Source organism: Arvicanthis niloticus, chromosome 2, assembly GCF_011762505.2.
Source record: "Arvicanthis niloticus isolate mArvNil1 chromosome 2, mArvNil1.pat.X, whole genome shotgun sequence".
Classification (NCBI taxonomy): domain Eukaryota; kingdom Metazoa; phylum Chordata; class Mammalia; order Rodentia; family Muridae; genus Arvicanthis; species Arvicanthis niloticus.
In genome coordinates this window covers 132,824,967-132,845,509 of record NC_047659.1, presented here as the reverse complement: position 1 = coordinate 132,845,509, position 20,543 = coordinate 132,824,967, and the positions used below count along the sequence as shown (strand labels likewise).

The 20,543-nt window shown below is 42.3% G+C and overlaps 1 protein-coding gene across 1 annotated transcript; it reads left to right on the top strand.

The window, feature by feature from the left end:
* The first annotated feature begins 1,337 nt into the window (after positions 1-1,337).
* On the top strand, positions 1,338-20,335 carry Serinc3 (serine incorporator 3). The gene is made up of 10 exons (XM_034495034.2): positions 1,338-1,507; positions 7,207-7,368; positions 8,690-8,883; positions 10,726-10,805; positions 12,453-12,590; positions 13,554-13,723; positions 15,109-15,199; positions 15,683-15,863; positions 18,552-18,776; positions 19,462-20,335. Exons 1-10 carry the CDS (start codon positions 1,469-1,471, stop codon positions 19,598-19,600), a joined length of 1,419 nt encoding a protein of 472 aa, XP_034350925.1. The 5' UTR covers positions 1,338-1,468; the 3' UTR covers positions 19,601-20,335.
* The last annotated feature ends 208 nt before the right edge of the window (positions 20,336-20,543 follow it).

Here is a 20,543-nt window from a genome sequence, read left to right as displayed (position 1 = left end):
AAACTCATTTCCAGAGACAAGCTTAAAGATGAAAGCCTTATTTTCGGAGCACTCAGGGAAATGGCCATTTTGGAATCTGAATTTCGTTCTCCAAGGGAGACTGTACATTTTTAAAGGATGGGAACACAAAGCAGGGGGTAAGGGGGTATCGGGGAGCTGCAGTGTTATCCAGTTGTATTTTGACATCATGGGTTAAGCAAGGGAGAACCCGTTGGAGACTGGGCACCTGGCTTCAAGGTCCTTAATCAGCTTTTGCAGCTAGGTCTTCTGGACTCTGGCCTGGAATTTTAGAATGATAAGGGAACAAAGGAGTGGGCAAACTGCATAGTCAACTAGGGCATAACCGGCAATGGTTTTATATTTTTATAACTTATGCATGTTGGCTTAGATAACAGAAATTTCTATATTCTTTACTGGCTAACAGACAATTAAGAAAACATTTGGACAAGTGGGATAGGCATTCGTTCCTAGGCCTGGGAACATGCCCTTGTTTGGCCCTGCCACCAAGATAGGGAAGTTGTCCCTGAAATATCTGGACTCAGACAATTGTTTACAACAGAGGCTGCTCAGCTGAAGGGAAGTCCCCAGCTCCCTTAGGGCCTGAGACCTTGAATTTAGAAAACTAAATGGTAGCACTTAGCATATGTTTCTGTTGCTTGTTCCCAACAAAAAGAGGACAGGCCTGCTCCAAGGTATGGTTAAGGAGAAGGTTTTTATTATAGGTAAGAGAGCACAGCCAGAGGCATCTGGAAGAGTCTAGGACAAGAAGAGAAAGTAGTGGGCTGAATTTGGCCAGCAGACTGAACCAGCAGAGGGAGGGAAAGGGGGAGGAGGGAGGGAGGGAGCTGGAGAAATTTCCGGTAGTGTGTGGGGTGAGAAGAGTGGCTTTTTTTGTTTGCCTGGAACTCTAAGTAGCCTAGGGTAGCTTTGAACGCCTGATCCTCCAGCCTCATCCTCTTTAGTGCTGGGATTACAGATGCTAATGATGATTATTAAATGGCCCAACATAGCCTGTTTGCCTCAGAGTTTGCAAACATTCCATCTCTCCATAACCACAAAGTACTGCCCTGCCACAACTCAACAGTCTGGAGGATCTTTATTTAATACAGATGTCGCTTCTTCAGAGAGGTGCAGTTCGCAGGGGACATGCTATGCCTCTCTGCACCTTTGTGTCTCCTCAGATCACCAGCGCCCCAAGCGAGCCCAGAGTTGTATGCCATGAAGCCTCCGTGGCCTCCGCAACCCCAGCAGCCATACGCCCACCTTCCCCTCAAGCGCTGGGCTCCTCCTTCTTCCCTGAGTGGGCCGTGGGCGGGGCCACTTGATGACGTGGACTGGGCGTCCTGCGAAGGGCGGGCCCTGTTTCCGGCTTGAGAATTCGTCGCGTTTCTGAGGCGTCGCCTCAGCGGGCAGTTAGCCACCGAGCAGGGAGCTGGTCGGAGCGGTGGGTCTCGGCCCCAGCGTCACCATGGGGGCCGTCCTCGGCGTCTTCTCCCTCGCCAGCTGGGTGAGTCCCGAGGCCTCGATCCTCCGGGGCCGTAGGCGCGCGGGGAATGGCTGTCAGGCCGCCCAAGGCGGACCCTACACTCTCTGAGGCTAGCAGAGAGGAGCGGCCAGGCCCGGGACTGCCCGAGCCTTGCGAAAGCCCAGGCCTGATAGGCGACGTCCCGGGGTCGGGGTGCGATGGCCTAGGTTGCTCTCGGTGTGGGCAGAGGGTCGCGGGAGGCCGGGCCGCCATTGTTTACAATTTACGCCCCGCCCCCGCGAGCCTTCCGGACCCTGGGTTCCGGCGGCCAGGCGACGCCGGTGTTCCAAGGCGGGGGTCACGAGTGGGTTGAAGGCGGCATCATGAAATTTAGGGTCACTGGAGTCATCTTTCTAAATAGTGTAAATAGAAAATTTTAAATTGGCCAGTATCTCAGAATTACATGGGACCGTGAACTCCCAAGCTGCAGTTGCGCGTAGCGATGAGAGACACAATCAAGAGCGCTCCCCAGTCCCCCTCCCAGCCTGCGGTCTTTGCCTTTTTAAGCTTGTATGGATTCATACTCGGGGCTCTTCTCCCCTTTCCTTTTGTGAGAGGTACGAGGAGTCCCAGCGCACGCTGGTTTCTGAATAGAGCCTCTTGCTGGGTTGCATCAAGTGCCGACTTTTGTGGTCATTGGTAGCGAGCGCCAGCCCACAAGACTCGAGCTAGGGTGTTTCTCTTGGGGGTCTTACACTATAGCTCGGCATATGTCAGCGCTACAGAATGGGTTTGGGATCGAGGATTTTAAGTCAGCACCACTGCAGGTCGCCTGCAAAAGAGACTGGCTGTAGGCGTTTATTTAATCAGAAGCCCCGCGGCCTAAATATTTTGGGATTAAACACCCTAGCATTCCTCTCCACCAGAGCTGTAGTGAGGATAAAGTGAAGAAATTGGTCAGATCACTTTGTCAATAGTAGAACATTATTTTTTAGAAGTTAATTTTAGGCTCTCTTTAACCTACGAAATAATCTAACAAATCTGCCTCAGAGGAACATGGTAGCTTGAACTAATGCCTAATTGTTTGCTTCTTCCCGAACTGATATAATGAACCAAGGACTCAGTCTCTGCTCATGTCAATGGCATGTCTCAGGGCAGAGGTAATGTCGCAGATATCTTGTTCATTTTCCTCTGGTTTAAAACCAAAATCTGAAAATATCCTATCCTTGTGTTCATATCTAGAAACTCCTTGCATATTTTGTTAATTCAGTTTTTACCCAGCAGGGGGTTAGTATACCATAGTGAAATGAGAGAAGAGAATAATAGGAAATTAAAGGCTGTGGAGGGCCAGGCATGGCAGGTCATTTGTTACCTCAGCACTCTGGGAGACCCTGTCTCACAGCAGGGAGGTGCAAATTGTAGTTTATGGGTAGGTCTTTAGAGGCTGTGGGTTTAGTCTCCGATTGCCAGAACTTAACCAGTTTCCCACCCCCCACCAAAAAAAGGGTGGCAGGGTATCAAGGAGCCAAATCTCATAGATACCCATTCTATGCTTTTATTTTTTAGGTAATGTCTTTTGTCATTTTGGGTGTTTAAGATCCAACCCAGAACACTCATCTCTGAGAGTTCCTCCAGCTATAACTTCCAGTCCAGTCTTAAAGTCTGGAATTAAAGATTTCAAAGGACTTTTGTATTTGTTTAATTTTGCCTTATCGAGATAGGTCGGCAGCTGCTCCCCAGCATCCCATGCTGGCCTTTTCTTCTCAGTCCTTCTGATTGAGCCTTCTGCTGGGATTGTAGGAGTGTACCACTCTTGGCAAAGAAGTTTGGTCTTTAATTTTTTTAAATAAGGTTTTACTTTGTAGCCAGGGTTGGCTTTGAACTTGCAGCAAGCCTACCTCAGCATATCTAGTGCTGGAACTACAGGTGTGAGTCCCCACTACTGGTATGTCTTAACAAAACTCTTCAAATTATTATTTGGGGGACAAGATTTCACTGTTAGCTCAGGCTGTCTGGAACTGCAGGTCCCTCTGCCTCAGCCTCCTGAGTGCCTCGGTTACAGAAGTATGCCACTTTCCTGGCTTGCTTTTTTTCCTGAAAAGAGTATATGTAAGACTGAGTTCTTGCTGATGAGTGACAGACAGGTGATTAGGTCTTGCTGCTTGTATGTCTGACTTAGGAGGGAAAGAAGAAGAGGCAAAGGGGGGATTTTAGCATGAGGACAAGGATTTTTGTCTTTTGAAAACCAAAGTGAAATAGATTTGTGGTGTTTGTTTTACATCAGGATGAGAAATATTCTCCCCTACCTTTAAAACATCTCTTTAAATGGGATTTGTGGCCACATTTTCTAGAAATTGCTTCTTTTAAGTCAGATGAGAGAGACTTTGAGGCTAGTTTTTTGCCCTGAGCAACAGAAAGTTGAGTTCTTCATTTATGAAATAGAGAAAAGATAGCGCATATAGTAACAGGTAGATTGCACAATAGTTACTAATTTCCTACTATGCAAAGGTGTAAAGTACAGGCTCCTCTAAAGGGACTTATGACACAGAGAAATAAAAAGGTATATTGGTTAGGTTTTTTTACTGCTGTAAACAGACACCATGACCAAGACAGCTCTTATAAGGACAATATTTAATCGGGGCTGGCTTACAGGTTTAGAGGTTCAGTCTATTATCATCAAGGCAGGAGCATGGCAGTGTCCAGGCAGGCACGGTGCAGCAGGACCTGAGAGTTTACATCTTCATCCAAAGGCAAACAGGAAAAGATTATCTTCTAGGCAGCAAGGAAGAGGGTCTTAAAGCCCACACCTACAGTGATACACCCACTCCAACAAAGCTACGCTTCCTAATTGTGCCACTCTCTGGGCCAAGCATATACAAACCATCACAATTGGTTTGCTGGTACTTGAAAGCAAAGTACCACAGATTGGTATAAGCAATTGCAATGGGTGGAAGCAGATCTGATATTACGGTTGCTCAGGGTTGTTAACTTCTAAGGTTAAGCAGAGACTGTGCGCCTCTGCCCTTCTGGTTTGCTGATAGTCTTTACTTGTTTTGGCTTGTAGATTTGGGCTTCACAGGCCAATAATGCCAGTATGCAAAGAATTCTCCAAAGACAGAAGAGGACAAGAGAGAGCTTAGTAGATACACTACAGTACAGCTGCTGCAGGCAAAACAATAGAAACTACTGTTCTTTCTAAGGGGCTACTTTCATGGGACTGTGTCGCAAATAAATAAATAGAGTTGTAGTGCCCTGGGTGGCTATATGAGGTTCATTTTTTTTTTCTTGGTTGTTAGGCAAAAGTCTTATTATTTCCCTGAAAAATAAATTTTACAGAGTAGTTTGAATTAACTTATCTGTGCAGAGTTGTCAGGTGTTTCTGGGGGTCAAGCTTCAAGCAGAATCTGAACCCTACCCATTAAAGAATGGAGTAGGCTGGGAGTAGTGGCATATGCTTTTGATCTCAGCACTCTGGAGGCAGAGGTACGTAGATCTCTGAGTTCAAGGCTAGCCCAGTCTGGTTTACAGAGCAAGTTCCAGGACAGCTAATGACTGTATTGAGAGAACATGTCTCCTAGAAAAAAAAATTGGAATGGAATTTTCTGGGGTTTTGTTTGTTTGTTTGTTTGTTTTTGTTTTGTTTTTTGTTTTTCCAGACAGGGTTTCTCTGTGTAGCCCTGGCTGTCCTGGAACTCACTCTGTACACCAGGCTGGCCTTGAACTCAGAAATCCACCTGCCTCTGCTCCCAAGTGCTGGGATTAAAGGCGTGTGCCACCACCGCTCAGCGAATTTTCTGTTTTTTATTGTTTTATTTGTTTTTTCCCCTGAGACAGGGTTTCTTTGTGCAGCCTTGCAACTTGATCTGTAGATCAAAGTAGCCTTGAACTCAATATCTGCTTGCCTTTGCCTTCTGAGTTTTGGGATTAAGGGAATGCACCACTATGCCAAGAATGGAGTTTTTTACAGTGGTATTTGAATGCCCTAAAATAAATTTTAGCCAGAGCTTTTTAAGGTTAATTCTTCCTGCTTCTGTTCAAAGGCAGCACTCAGAGCAAAAATAGCCTTGTTGTGAGATTAGAGTAGTTCCACCCAGTTGTGTCTTCATCTAACTTTCTCCTGTACCTCAAGGTGGTGTCTAAATTGTTCCTTTTTCTCACATTGGTCTTATTGGGTCTTAACAGTTTTGATATGTTTTGTTTTGAGATAGAACTGCAAGATAGCCCTGGGATTTGTTTTTGTAGACCAGGTTGGCCTCAAATCTTTTGCTGCTGTCTTTGCCTCTGCCTCTCAAATGTAAAGATTTTAGGCCTGCACCACCATGCCTGGCTCAAAACACCTGAATTACAATCACCAAATTTGAACTATAATTTGGCTCTTTTGGACTAAGGCTGACTAGTCTAGTTCACTCTTCCTGTTGGACATACTACAATATATTGAGGCCTTTGTAGGTCAGGAATTGTGCTGTTTACTTTATATTCTGGACATGCATGCCATTCTTCACAGTGACCTTGTTCACATGATAGGTGGCATTAGGCTCATTTTACATCTGAGGGAACTTTTAAGTTAATCAGCGTGCTCTAATACAAATAGTCTGATACATTTGTAAAAGCTGTAAAGATGATTGTTGAGACCATGTCATAAGACTAGAATCATCTTTTTTGTATTTAAATGTTTTAGATTATGTGTAGAGTGTTTTGCCTACATTTCTGTCTATATACCACCTGCATGCCTGGTGCCCACAGAGGTCAGAAGAGAAGTTTGGATCCCTGGAACTGGAGTTAGCTGGTTGTGAGCTACCATGTGGGTTACTGGGAATTGAACTCCAGCCTTCATGACAACTGCACTTAGCTGCTAAGTCATCTGACTAGCTCTAGTCATCCACTGTTGATAGTTATTGGTTATAAATCTGTATTAACTTATTCTTGTACTATGATTGGATGGTCTCAAGTATCAGTGCAAGTTGGGTAGTTCCAAACAAGCATGTAATGTTGTCTTATTTGGGAGGTGAGGTGATGTTGGCAGAGAGTTTCACCGTATAACCTTGGCTGGCCTAAAACTTACTATGTAGACCACACTGGCATCAAATTCATAGAGATCTGCCTATTTTTCTTCACAAGTACTAAAATGAAAGGCATGAGCCACCATGTCTAGCCATAGTAATGTTGCCTTATGAAACCTCACTTGGGGAGCCAACAGTAAACAAAAAGTAGAATTGTTTCTATTTTTATTACATTGTTTTTACATAACGTGTTCTCTGTGAATATATTTTGGAAGGTCTTTCTGTTTCAGGCACAGTGTGGTGGGCTCATTTATTGTAGTAAAGTCTAAAGGAAGAATATTTTATTAATGACTCCATTTTATAGAAAGGAAACTAGGGTTAAGTACATTTTTGCTAAAGAGGTGGAAATAATATTGGTCCAAAAGCCTCTGCATTTTTACTTTGTCTTACCTTGTTTTGTGTTGTGAGACAGACTTCTTATGTATTCCCAGTTGTCTTTAAACTTGTGATACTCTTCCATAAGCTTCTTAAATGCTGAGAGTGGGCATGTGTGTTACTGTGCTTTGATTTTCTTGAGCCCATGTAACCTTGAACCTGTGGTCCTTCTGCCTCTGCCTTCTAAGTGCTGGGATTACAGGCACATGCCACATTAAATGGGGATTCTGTTAACACTTCTAATCCCCAGCTGGCCTCCTAAGAGCAGTGAAGGAGCTCTCATGGCCCATGGTGTTGCTCTTACAGGTTCCATGCCTCTGTAGTGGTGCATCATGTCTGCTGTGCAGTTGCTGTCCCATCAGTAAAAATTCCACCGTAACTCGGCTCATCTATGCTTCTATTCTCATCCTTGGCACTTTTGTGTCTTGCATCATGATGACAGAAGGCATGCAAACTCAGCTGAAGAAGGTAAGTAGAAGTTAAAGTGTATTAACCATGTGGTTTTTTTAAAATTTTTATATTTCACAGTACTTGTAATTTTTACTGTTATACTTGATCAAAATAATTTAAAATAGTTTTTTAAAATTTATTTTCTGTATGAGTGTTCTGTCTACATATATGAATGAGCATCAAATGTGTCATGGTACCTGCAAAGGCCAGAAAGAGGGTGTTGTGTCCCCTGGAACTGGAGTTATGGATAGTTGTGAGCCTACTATACCTACTATATGAATGGTGGCATTGAAACCCCAGTCTTCTGCAAGAGAAATCAAGTGCTTCTAATCTCAGAGCCATCTCTCCAGTCGTAGTAATTTAAGGCATTTAACATTGAGCTTAAAACTTACCTATGAGATGTTAGTCTTCTTGTAGACATAGCAGTCAGAATGAGCATTGTTGGGCTCTGATCTAACCAGAGAAAGACAGAATTTAGAAATCACTCTTTTCCTTGTTTGTGTAAATTTTAAGCTTACATTAGTACTTTACTTTGGAAGGAGTTTATTGTAGCTGAAAAATGTTGTGGGGGAAAAAGGAGATAACATCAGGAAGGTGGGTTAATTGAGGACTGAACCATAGCCTCATCCTGAGTCCTGCCACTCAGCTAACCCTGTTTAGAAAAGGGCTTACTAAATGACCCAAGTTAGTATTTTTTTAATTTAATCATTTATTTATTTATTTTTTTTTGGGGGTTTTTTTTTTTTTTTTTTTTTGAGACTGACCCAAGCTAGTCTTAAACTCACCATGTAACCCCAGTTGGCTGGGAACTTGTGGTCATCTTACTTCAGCCTCCCAAACTTTGGGATTATAGGGTTAACTGTCATGACCATTTTGTGTGTGTGTGTGTGTGTGTGTGTGTGTGTGTGTGTGTGTGTGTGAGATGTGTACGAGTTTTTTGGCTGCATGTCTGTGTGTGTGCGCACAATGTGTGCTTGGTGCCTTTGGAGGTGAGAAGAAACCGTTGGCTCCCCTGGAACTGGAGTTCCAGATGGACCGTTGTGAGCAGCCATGTGGGCATTAGGAACTGAATCTTGGTCCTCTGCACAAAGAAGTACAGAGTGCTCGTCATTGCTAAGCAGTCTTTCCATCTTAGCTTTAGTTTTAAATGTGATCTGTATATGTTCTTAGGTAATAAGATTGTAGTCAATTGGACATCAAGGAGAGAAATCTCATAGTCTTGAAATTGATAAGGGGGGACTCTTATTTATTTTTAACAATTCCCTGCTTCATAGAGAAGTAGCTTTTTTTAAATTTTATTTTGATATTCTCATGGCATTGAAATTCCTTGCCTCCTCAGATTCCTGGATTCTGTGAAGGAGGATTTCAAATCAAGATGATTGATACAAAGGCAGAGAAAGAGTGTGACGTGCTGGTCGGTTTTAAAGCTGTGTATCGGATCAACTTTGCTGTGGCCATCTTTTTCTTTGCCTTCTTTTTGCTCATGTTAAAAGTTAAAACAAGTAAAGATCCCAGAGCAGCAATACACAATGGGTATGTAAGATTGTCTTTCAATGTGTGTGCTTCCTCTCCCTCAGCAGTTAATATGCCGTTGGTATGGAAACAATGGAATACTTAATCAGTGGTCAGATGTACACATGAACAAAAATTGTCATAATTTTTGAAAGCTTTCTTTTAGGTTTCTAGATTTTTATTTTAGGTTTTTCGAGACAGGGTTTCTCTGTGTAGCCCTGGCTGTCCTGGAGCTCACTCTGTAGACCAGGCTGGCCTCGAACTCTGAGTCTCAGAGATCTGCCTGCCTCTGCCTCCCAAGTGCTGGGATTACAGGCATGCGCCACCACCGCCCCGCTAGATTTTTATTTTAAAGTACCTTGTAAAATAGGTCAGACAGTGCGTAGACATTGTTTTCTTCATTCAGAGATAAGCATGTATTTGAGACATACATAATCACACATGAGCATACACACAGCATACATACACAGTAAAAAAAAGAAAAAAGTATATGGGCTGCTGACTCATTCTTTTGGTTCCCCTTCTGACCACAGTTCCTCTCTCACATGTACTTCTCAGCTGGAAGCTGGTGGGAGCTTTGTAAATACTTTGTTTTTTATTTTTATTTACTTGGTTTTTTGAGACTGGGTTTCTCTGTGTAGCCTTGGCTGGAACTCACTGCAGACTAGAGTGGCCTTGGACTCAAAGATACGCTTGCCTCTTCTCTAGTGCTGGGACTAAAGGTGTACGTCACCATTACCCAGCAAATACTGTGTTTTTTATAGATGTTGTAACTGAGATTCAGAGAAGTTAAAATATTTTACCTAAGGTCTCTAAGCTGGGAAAGGTTGAAGATAGGATTTAAGTTATATGCGTTCCATTCTCAAAGCTTAATACTTCATGGTCTGCCATGCAAGCCACATTGACTGGTTGGTTTGGTTTTGTTGAGACAGGACTTCATCAGCTCAGGCTGGCCTTGAAATAACTCTTAAAGTTACTCATAATGTGAGTGACTTATCTTGCATGCTAATTGTTCTCTCCCAGAAATTATCCAACTCTTCTGATGCCCAGCTCTGCCTCCCACTAGTAGCTACTAGCAAGCCACCCATCATTGAATTACCAGATTATTTTTATCTAATGCCATCCTGCCGTGGGACTACTAGCCCATATACTAAGTCACACATAGACTGGGTATTGAAGAAACTCCTCCAAGTTCCCCAGTAACCTATCCTCCAGGATCTTTTCCATCAGGGTCCCTTCATATAATGCTGAAACTCTTGTGTTCTGGGGGAACTGAAGGGAACTAATGGCTTTTCCCCTTTAGGACCTCCATCTTGCTATCCATAATGGTTGTCTGTTATGGCTACGTATGGCTATGATACAGGAATGCTAATGATGCTCATCTGAAGAGTTGAGTCTCCTCTTTGTTTCTGCTGGACCAGTATAACTTGCTTATACTACTGTGTGTGTGTGTGTGTGTGTGTGTGTGTCAGAGGTTAGATTGAACCTAGGGCCTTGCATGTTCTGGACAACCATTCTACTGCTGAACTCCAACCTCAGCCACTTTTTTTTTTTTTTTACTTTTTAATTCGCTTTACTGAAACAGGGTTTTGATTTATTCTGTAGCCCATGCTGTCCTGGAATTTGCTATCTTCATACTTCAGCCTCTTGAGTAACTGGGTTCACAGGCATGTGTCACAAGGCCTGGTTTAATGTATTTTGTATAAAATATTGAGTGAAGTAGACTGGGATCAAATGAAGAAACAAGCCTAGATATTTATGTTGCAAATACTAGTTAGGCTTATATTTGTAATCAGAAATGTTTTTTTCTCAGTGTAAGAATGAAAATTCATGTTTCATAAGTGAATTTTTATATTTTAATAGGTTCTGGTTCTTCAAAATTGCTGCCATTATTGGCATCATGGTTGGATCTTTCTACATCCCTGGTGGCCATTTCACTAAAGGTATGACTTAATACTGAGGGGTTAAGATGCACAAGTCTGGTGATTAAGAGCTGCACTTCTGTTAGTGATTTGTAGGATGGCTTTTAAGACATGATGTCCAGTTGTATAACTACATATTCAGACAATGATGGATTAAAACCAGGAGGAGTCCACTTCTCAGCTTTTCTAGAACTATATGTTGTTACTATTTAATAGTTTATCTTCTCATAAGAAGAAGTTCCAGAGAGCTTGTCAATATGAGAACTAACATTCTCATGCTGCCTTTTCCCTGTCTTAATTTGCTTCTATACCCTTCTTAATTTGGTAACAGGTGACATCTGACAATCTCCCATGTGGTTTTCCTACTCCCACTAAAAATAAAGGAAGTTATTTGGAATGTGAGAGCCTATTGAAGTGACTAAGTAACACACACCATCTTGTCCTAACTGTGTTTGTATCTGCCTGGACACCCCTGTTTCACCCCCAGTAGCCACATCTATTGCATTTAGACTGTCCATGATCTTGATCATGGTTTAGATATATTAACCGAGATAATTTCATTTGTGCAAGCTTAAACAAAACTAAAACAACTAGAGGAAATACAAATAAATTGTCATGTGTTGTCTGGAAAATATTGCTAAGCTTTGCAGAAAGACAGAAAGACAGATATTACTCCAAGCCCACTCAAACACTGATGTAATTGCGGTTTTGTCTTTAAAAATAATGTACCTGGGCTGGAGAGATTGCTGAGTAGTTAAAGAGCACTGGCTGCTCTTCAGAGGTCATGTGTTCAATTCCCAGCAACCACATGGTGGCTCACAACCATCTATAATGCGGTGATCTTTTGGCATGTGGATGTATATGCAGCAGAGCAATCCCATATTAAATAAAAATTTTAAAAAGGACAAAACAACAACAACAAAACCCAAAAAAAAAACAATGTACCTCTGAGCTTGAGCATCGAGAGACATTTTGGAGGCATTAGCCTATTCTTTTTTTTTTTTTTTTTTTTTTTTTTTTTTTTTTTTTTTTGGTTTTTTCGAGATAGGGTTTCTCTGTGTAGCCCTGGCTGTCCTGGAACTCACTCGGTAGACCAGGCTGGCCTCGAACTCAGAAATCCGCCTGCCTCTGCCTCCCAAGTGCTGGGATTAAAGGCGTGCGCCACCACTGCCCGGTGCATTAGCCTATTCTTGGTCTGTCCATTTTTACAAGACTTTTATACTCTTAATGGGCTAATGCATAGTCTTGCAGATTATTTCACTAGGCTTCTTTTGGTACAAACTAAAACAAGTTTTAAAAGGGCTCAGAGGGTGAAAGGTAATTGCCACGAAACCTGATGTTCAGCCTGAACTTGATCTTTATTATCTCGAATTATGTAAGGAGGGAACGGAGTCACAGAAACTGTTCTCTGATGTTTGTGCATGTGCGCATGCGCATACACACACACACACACACACACACACACAGATAAATTTAAAATGCTTTTAAAGGCATGAAATCCAGCATGACATTCCTCAACTACCTGTAAATTTGAAATGATAACAGTCATACTGTACTGCTGGAGATAGATGATTGAATCTTTTATGCTGTTGATGACTGCTCATAAAGTTTGGCAGTCACTCTGAAATGTTATTCTTATGGTGAGAAATAACTTTTCTTTATTTACAGTCTGGTTTTTTGCTGGAATGTTGGGGGCCACTTTCTTCATTGTCATCCAGCTGGTGCTCTTGGTAGACCTGGCTCACTCTTGGAATGAATCATGGGTAAATCGAATGGAGGAAGGAAACCCAAGGCTCTGGTATGCTGGTAGGTATCTGTACTCACCTCAGAGCCTCATACTGCTGTCTTAAGTAGGATGTATAATAATGTCCCCCAGTTTTAAATATATAAACTCTCAATGTAAGGTTTCCATTTATGTATGCACGCAGCTCCTATGGAAGCCAGAAGAGGGCATCAGATTCCCCTGGGACTGAAACCCATGACCTCTGGAAGAGCAGCCAGAAGTGTTCTTAACCAAGGAACCATTTCTCCAGCTCCTATAGTTGCCTTTTATAAAGCTGGGTCTTGTCAGTTATGCCTGTTGTGAGTCGTATGCATTACTGGAAGATGAGCACACTACATACAGTTAGTTGTATTCTATAGTTTATAATGTGACTACTTCTGTTGAGGTGCTAAGCAAGAACTTTCAGATTCAGAATTACACAGCTAATTGATTATCCTTGTAAATGGAAAGGAACATTTCTGCAGATTATTTGAAAGTAGCAGATGAACTGTTTTCCCAGACCAGGGAGGTCATCTCATTATTTGTGAAGAGAGCCAGGTTAGAGTAGCCAGTGGCTACAGAATGAAATTGTCTCAAAAGGGGCCTGTTTTATTCTGCAGTCATTGTCCCTGGCATATAGTTACTATCAGCTCTGACCTTGTTTGAGGAGATGAGCTCTGTAGTTCAGGCTAGCCTTGAACTTGTGATCCTTCTGCTTTAGCTAACCAAATAATAGGATTACAGGTACCCACCCATTACACCTGACCCTGAGTGTGCTGTTGAAAGACATACACATTTTTACTTAGTGGATTTTGGAGTTTAATGGTGAATCATTTCAAAATAGTATGAAACTTTAACCTTGGGGCATTTCAACATTTCCTGTGGCTTATTGCTCACCATAGGAATGAATTGGGTGTCATCAGTTGTACAGTGTGGAAGAAAATTGACCTTTCTTCCAGCCATGATTGGGGTGGTGAACACTGTTGATACTGTTTTCCCCTTTCCAGCCCTGCTGTCCTTTACAAGCCTCTTTTACATCCTTTCCATCGTCTTTGCTGCGCTGCTCTACGTCTTCTACACCAAGCCCGACGGCTGCACAGAAAACAAGGTCTTCATCAGCCTGAACCTGATTTTTTGTGTTGCAGTTTCTATTGTATCCATCCTCCCCAAAGTTCAGGTATGGAGGTTCTCTGCTTTCTCCTGTGAAAGAATTAATGTGGCTAAGCTTAAATTTCAGACAGGGACAACACTGGTTATCAGTCCTTAGTGAATCAGTGAATTTATATCAATGGCTAGCTACTTAATATTTCTTCATATCATGGTTAAATCTTTGTAATTATAGCTTAGTAAGCAGAAGCAGGTATGTACTATTGAGTGGTGATATTTTTTCCTTTTTTTCAATTTTTAATTTTATATTTTGAGATGCTCTCACATTATAGCCCTAGCTGGCTTAGTACTCACTATACAGGCCTTGAACCTCAGGACCACCTTGTTGGCATGTGGCATCATGCCAAGCTGAGTTCCTATAGTGTGATAGCATTCATTTACCAATCATTCAAAACGAGGTGACTTTGGGCTGGTGAGATGCCTCAGTGAGTAAAGATGCTCCCTGTCCTGAGAACTGACTCCTGCATTTTGCCCTCTGACTTTCACACGGCCACATACAAGGGTGAAGTGGGATAATCCCTTAAGGACTTGGAGGCTAATCTAGAAAACTATAGTGCAGCCCTTTCTCAAGAAATCAGGAAGAAGTGTCTGAGATGCCTCAGCCAGTAAAGGTGCTTGCCAGTTGACCTTAGTACCATACCTGGAACCCCGTAGTGGAAGGAGAACCAACTCCTGATCTCCAAACTTGAGGTCTCCCACCCCCACACACACACACACACACACACTACATATTTTTTTAAAAAGAGCATGAAGGGCTAGGCTGTAGGTTGGTTGGTTGGTAGAGTCCTTTCTCAGCCTGCACAAGGCCCTGAGTTTGATCAGCAGTAGGGAAGGTGCGGCATAGATGTAATCTTATCCTCTGGAGGTTCGTGCTTAAGGATCAGTTGTTCAAGGTCATCATCTTTGGTTTAGTGAGTTCAAGGCCAGTCTTAGATTACATGAGATCCTGTCTCAAAATAGAATTCTTTGTTAGCTCACATTTAATTACTTGCCAGACATGGTACATCTCCAACCCCAGCAATGCTGTAGGTTGAAGCAGAATTGAGTTTGGGCAACAGTATCCAGAAAAAAAAAATTAGTATGAACAAAGAAAACTGAAGATTCCAAAAAGTGGCAGGTCATTTAGCTAACTTTTGTGGTATAGTTGAGCAGATTTTTTTTTTCATATAGAATCTAGAAAGCCAGGCAGTGGTGGTACATGCCTTTAATCCCAGCTCGTTGAGATCCAGGACAACCAGAGCTTCACAGAGAAACGGAAGGGCTGCCTGTCATCTTCCTGTCAGGAAGAGTACGATTTCAATTTCTGACAGTTGACTGCATCCCATGGAGGCACACGGGCTTTCAGAAGGTCATCCCTTGCGACCCAGTGACATTGTTTCTGTTTGAATTCCACAGGAACATCAGCCTCGATCTGGCCTCCTTCAGTCCTCCATCATTACTCTGTATACCCTGTACCTCACGTGGTCAGCAATGACCAATGAACCTGGTAAGGGGGTGGCTGACTCTTGATAAGTACTCTTGGTAGCGTGCACTCTAGAGCTGGAGCAGACGTGGCACAAGCACTGCAACTAGCCTTTGGTTCCTGTGGTTCCGTCTGCTCTCACCAGCCCATTGCACAGTGTAAGCTTTATCTAACCTAGACTAAGTCACACAGTTAGGAGTGTTAGGCAGGGGTGAGCTTGTTTGGCCTTTTGGCGGAATTTGTTTGTGTCCCCCCAACCCCCCATGGGACTTGATTAGGTCCCTTTTTTATAGTCCTAGCTGTCCTGTAACTGGTTATATAGACGGGCTGGTCTCACAAAGATTCTCCTTTCTCTGTCCCCTGAGTGCTGGGATTAAGGAATGACTTTCCGGTTCTTCTAAGCATAGTTAGAACTGGTGTGTGGACAAGCCAAGCTCTCTGATTCATTCTTGGTGTGAATGAGAGTGAGCTATAACTGATGTAATGTAACACCCAACTCCATTTCAGATCGGTCCTGCAACCCCTCCCTTATGAGCATCATCACACACTTGGCCTCACCAACCGTGTCTCCAGCAAACTCAACCACTCTTGCTCCTGCCCATGCTCCACCATCACAGAACGGACACTTTATGAATTTGGATGATATTTGGGGACTGATTATCTTTGTTTTCTGCCTTATATATTCTAGGTAAGTTCTAGGTAAGAGGTGCTTAATACAATATTCTCATGAAAGTGAATAATATATTGTTTTTAAACCATTGTGAAGAATTAAAATAATGTAGGGAGTTTTTGTTTGCATTTTTTTTGTTTGTTTGTTTGTTTTTTCAAGGCAGGATTTTTCTGTGTGTCGCTGGCTGTCCTGGAACTCTCTTTGTAGACCAAGCTGGCCTGGAACTCACAGAGATCTGCCTGCCTCTACCTCACCAGTGCTGGGATTAAAGGCATATGCCACCATACCTGGTTCAGTATAGTTCTTTTTAAATGAAAAGTAGTTTACATATCTTTGCAAACCCAGCTGTGTGTTTTTTAAAGTTAAGAAAACTTGTGGTCATAATCCTCGTGGTCTTCTGGAGGTATCTATCTTCATAGAAGATAAAAAAAAATCTTCATTTGATTATAGATGAGCTGGAAAGGGATATTCAAAATTATCATTTAAACACAATCATTTAAACACAATGATTTGGGCAGAAAGTATTAGTTGGAATGTAGAGTGCTTGTCTGGTGTGTGTTAAGCCCTGGGTGTGATCTCCATAACTGTCATAAGATTTTTTTGTAAGTTCTTATTTCCTCATTTATATTAAGTAAAGAACTGTAAGTTCAGTAGTCCCTGGCAGAAAGACACAGATACAACTTGCTTCATTTGTACCCACTCTCCCACTCATTTCATCTTCCCATACAATACAGTGTATTAGATTACTAATATAAAAATAAGAAACATTTAAAAATTAGCCAGGATAAATGTATTTCTATAAATTGGCAAAATAAGAAAGACCAATATATTCTCCTTTTGAATCTACTTTTACCACAGGTAACATTTTGATATATAATATTTCAGACATTTATCATCTTAGTCTGAGGAGCCTTCCAGTTTATGTATAGATTTAAGTTAATTTTTTAGCCATTTTGTGTGAATGTTTTCCTGGGGGAGCAATGGTTGCACCATGTGTGCATATGAAGGGTAATAGACAACATGTGAGACATGAATCTCTCCATGTGGGTCCTAGGTGCTGAATTGAGATTATCAGGCTTAGCAGCAGGCACCTTTACCCTCTGAGCCATCTTGCTGGCTTAGAGATCAGCAGACTGTAACCCTCAGTTAGGCTGGCTATTTTTGGGCTTTTCATTGTTGAGACAGGAGCTCATATCCAGGCTAGCTTCACACTTGCTGTATAGCTGACAATAGGCTAGAATTGGTCCTTAACCTTCCAAGTGGGTAGGTGTGTGCCCACTGCATGATACAGAGGCCATAGGACAGCTTTCAGGAACTGGTTTTCTTTCCCACTCTGCATTCCTGGGCAGGGCTGCACACACAGTATGTGCCACCATTCTGAGCTCATTTGTTTCATTATCTGCAAAATGTCTTGGGTTTTGCTTTGGTTTCATTTACTTTTATTTATGTGTGTATGTTTGTCAGCTTGTCTATGTGCACTCTTGAATTCCTGAACCTTCTATATCAGCCCCTGCATGTTGACATTCTAGCTCCACCATGGTGTAACTTGAGCTATAGAGATAGGTGCCTTCTGTATATAGGTCGGCTGAAATCAATTGCTAGCTATTTCTTTTTCTTGTCAAATTTCTGTAGCTAGAACTTTCAGTACAATGTTAAATAGTAAATTCAAAACTGGGATCTTTTCGTTTTTATATTTCACCATTAAGTATGAGGGATGTCAGCTCCATAAGTTGAAGAAAAGTGTATATTCCTACTTTGAGTATTTTCATCTTGAAAAAATACCAAATTGGGGCTGGAGAGATGGCTCAGTGGTTAAGAGCACTGATTTCTCTTCCCAGAGGTCCTGAGTTCAATTCCCAGCAACGTGGTGACTCATGACCATCTGTAATGGGATCTGATGCCCTCTTCTGATGTGTCTGAAGAGAGTGATGGTGTATCCACATACATCTTTATTTTATGTAAGGGGGGAATACCAAATTTGGTCACATGTTTTTTCTTTTTGGTTTTTCGAGACAGGGTTTCTCTGTATAGCCTTGGCTGTCCTGGAACTCACTCTGTAGACTAGGCTGGCCTCGAACTCAGAAATCCGCCTGCCTCTGCCTCCCAAGTGCTGGGATTACAGGCATGCGCCACCACTGCCCGGTGATGTTTTTTCTTTCTTTTGAAATAATCATGTAGTTTTTGTGCTTTCTCTGTATTTTTTATTTACTCATTAACTTGTTCTTTAATGAGCATTTACAGTGCTGGCAATCCAGCGATGACTATAGCTAGCAAGGCAGGATTGACAAGTGTTGGGGCAGGACACCTAGAGAGAAGTGAGAGGAAGTTTCTCACCCAGCCTAGAAAGGGATGATGTCAGGGAAGAATTTCAAGAGGCTATGACACTGAGACAGAGACGTGAAGGATAATAAGTAAGTTAGCTGGGAAGAGCTAGGTAGGTGGTACAGGACAAGCATAGCAGAGGCACTTGTATAGTTGTAGCACAGACCTTGGGCAGCATGTTTGTGGAAGCGAGCCATGGAGTAGCAACTATTAAGAGTACCGTCCTGGAAATAGCAGGCAGCAGGTTATTGGGCAGAGCTTTCAGCAGGCTTTCTGTGTCCTAAGTAGGAACAGCCCAGAAATAACTACACATATGTGAGCAAAAGAATCATTTTCTCTAAAGCACTTCCATTTTGATGTGACTTTCTTGGGATTACTTTCCAGCATCCGTACTTCGAGCAACAGCCAAGTTAACAAGCTGACCCTCTCTGGGAGTGACAGTGTTATCCTTGGGGATGCCACCAATGGAGCCAGTGATGAAGAAGACGGACGGCCTCGGCGGGCTGTAGACAATGAGAAGGAGGGGGTGCAGTATGACTACTCCTTTTTCCACTTGATGCTCTGCTGTGCCTCCTTATACATCATGATGACCATAACCAGCTGGTACAGGTAGGAGGCCTAGACAAAGTTGGAAGAGTACTCGGCCCGTGGGAATGCCCATAACATCTGTGAACTGTCCTTACTGTGGAACCCTTTGCTGCCTCAGAAGAGGAAGCTGTCTGTAATCAGTGTCCTTCTCTGCAGTCCTTTCAGTATCTTTGAGATAGTCTAGCTTCAGACTTCTAGTTATGCTATAGCAACCTGACTTCTGGGATTCCGAGAATGTGTTAACATCCCCTGCTTGAAGTACAGCCCAGTTGGAGTTCTTTGCAGTTCTAATTATTCGTGGTTTTTTTCTAGACTAGTTATTTAAGAAAATCATGACATAAAACCATTCAGTGTGACCTTGATAATTTTTTTCTGTGCTTTTAGAGAGGCCATATTAAAGTGTTCTGGTCAAAGTAATGATGTCCTAAGGAAGAACCATTTCAGGGACTGCATTTCCATTTGCCAGTAATTAGAGTCATTCAGATGGTACTGAGTGACATTGCTATAACATGTTACTTGAGAGTCGGAGTCCTGTGGCCGTAATAACTGAAAGTAGCTTCTCAACTCCATACTAGAACAATACTAGGGTTAATGGTACCAGCTAAATCTCACTGTGGGGTTTCTTGGTGTTGGCCAGGGTGGGTGGAATGGAGGGATGCAGCTTTGCAATACTAATCTCTTTCTCCCTACTCTCTTGTTTTCTTAGCCCCGATGCCAAATTCCAGAAGGTATCCAGCGAGCGGCTAGCTGTATGGTTCAAAATGGGCTCCAGCTGGGTGTGCCTCTTCCTTTACCTCTGGACTCTTGTGGCTCCCCTGGTCCTCACAGGTCGGGACTTCAGCTGAGCTCAGTGTGTCAAGGACACTGCTAAAGCTGAAAGAGTCTCCTTTCCTGAAAATGCATATCCGTTTCATCAACTAGACTATTAAGTGAATGCTTTGCAGATTTGGCTGTCTTCAGGTTTATATCAAAAGGCAAGATTGAATAATGCTTGATGCAGAGTCTGAGCTGTCATATACATACATATATTATGTTTATTTGTAAGGCTATAGCACAAAGGGAACATTTTTGTGTTTTAACATGAACTACAGCTGTGCTGTGAAGAGAATTCTTTATAAAGACCTGTAGATTCCTACAACTTTTAAGTTGTAAGTTAGAAGATTGTTGGATATTTAAGGCTATCTTTAATATATTTCTATTACAGTCTCCTTAAAAACCAAAAGGGAATGCATTAATCCACCTTTCCCTTCTTCAGAGGTGTAGCGTCCTGGTTCTTGGCAAGGAATTATGTATGTAGGTTCGTTCCCAGAAATGCAGCTGCTCATAAGGCGGAGAGAAGGCTTTTGAGTTCCTTTACTTACTTTTTATACTACACTGATGCTGCTTGCTAGAAGTCTGTGGCTTTGTCAGATGTGTCACCCCAGTAAGTGCTTTGTAGATCTGATTAAAATGAAAAGTTCACTTGGGAAACACTGCAGTGTTATGTAATGATCTTGTTTTTGAGTGTGTAAAAATCAAAGGCATGTCAGTTTATTACATTTGCAACATAAAAGTACCTAATTAAAATAGATATTTAGTTTCTTGTTTGTTTGTGTATTTGTTTAGAAAGGGTCTTTTCCATATAACCCAGACTTCCTTGGAACTCAGACCATCCTGTCTCAGCTTCCAAGTACTGAAGTGTAGGTCTGTACCATCATAGCTGGTTCCTTCTTTTTTTCTCTCCCCATGGTTTTAAAAGTTTATTGTCATGGCAGAAAATGGATGTGGCTGTACCCCACCTAGTTTCTT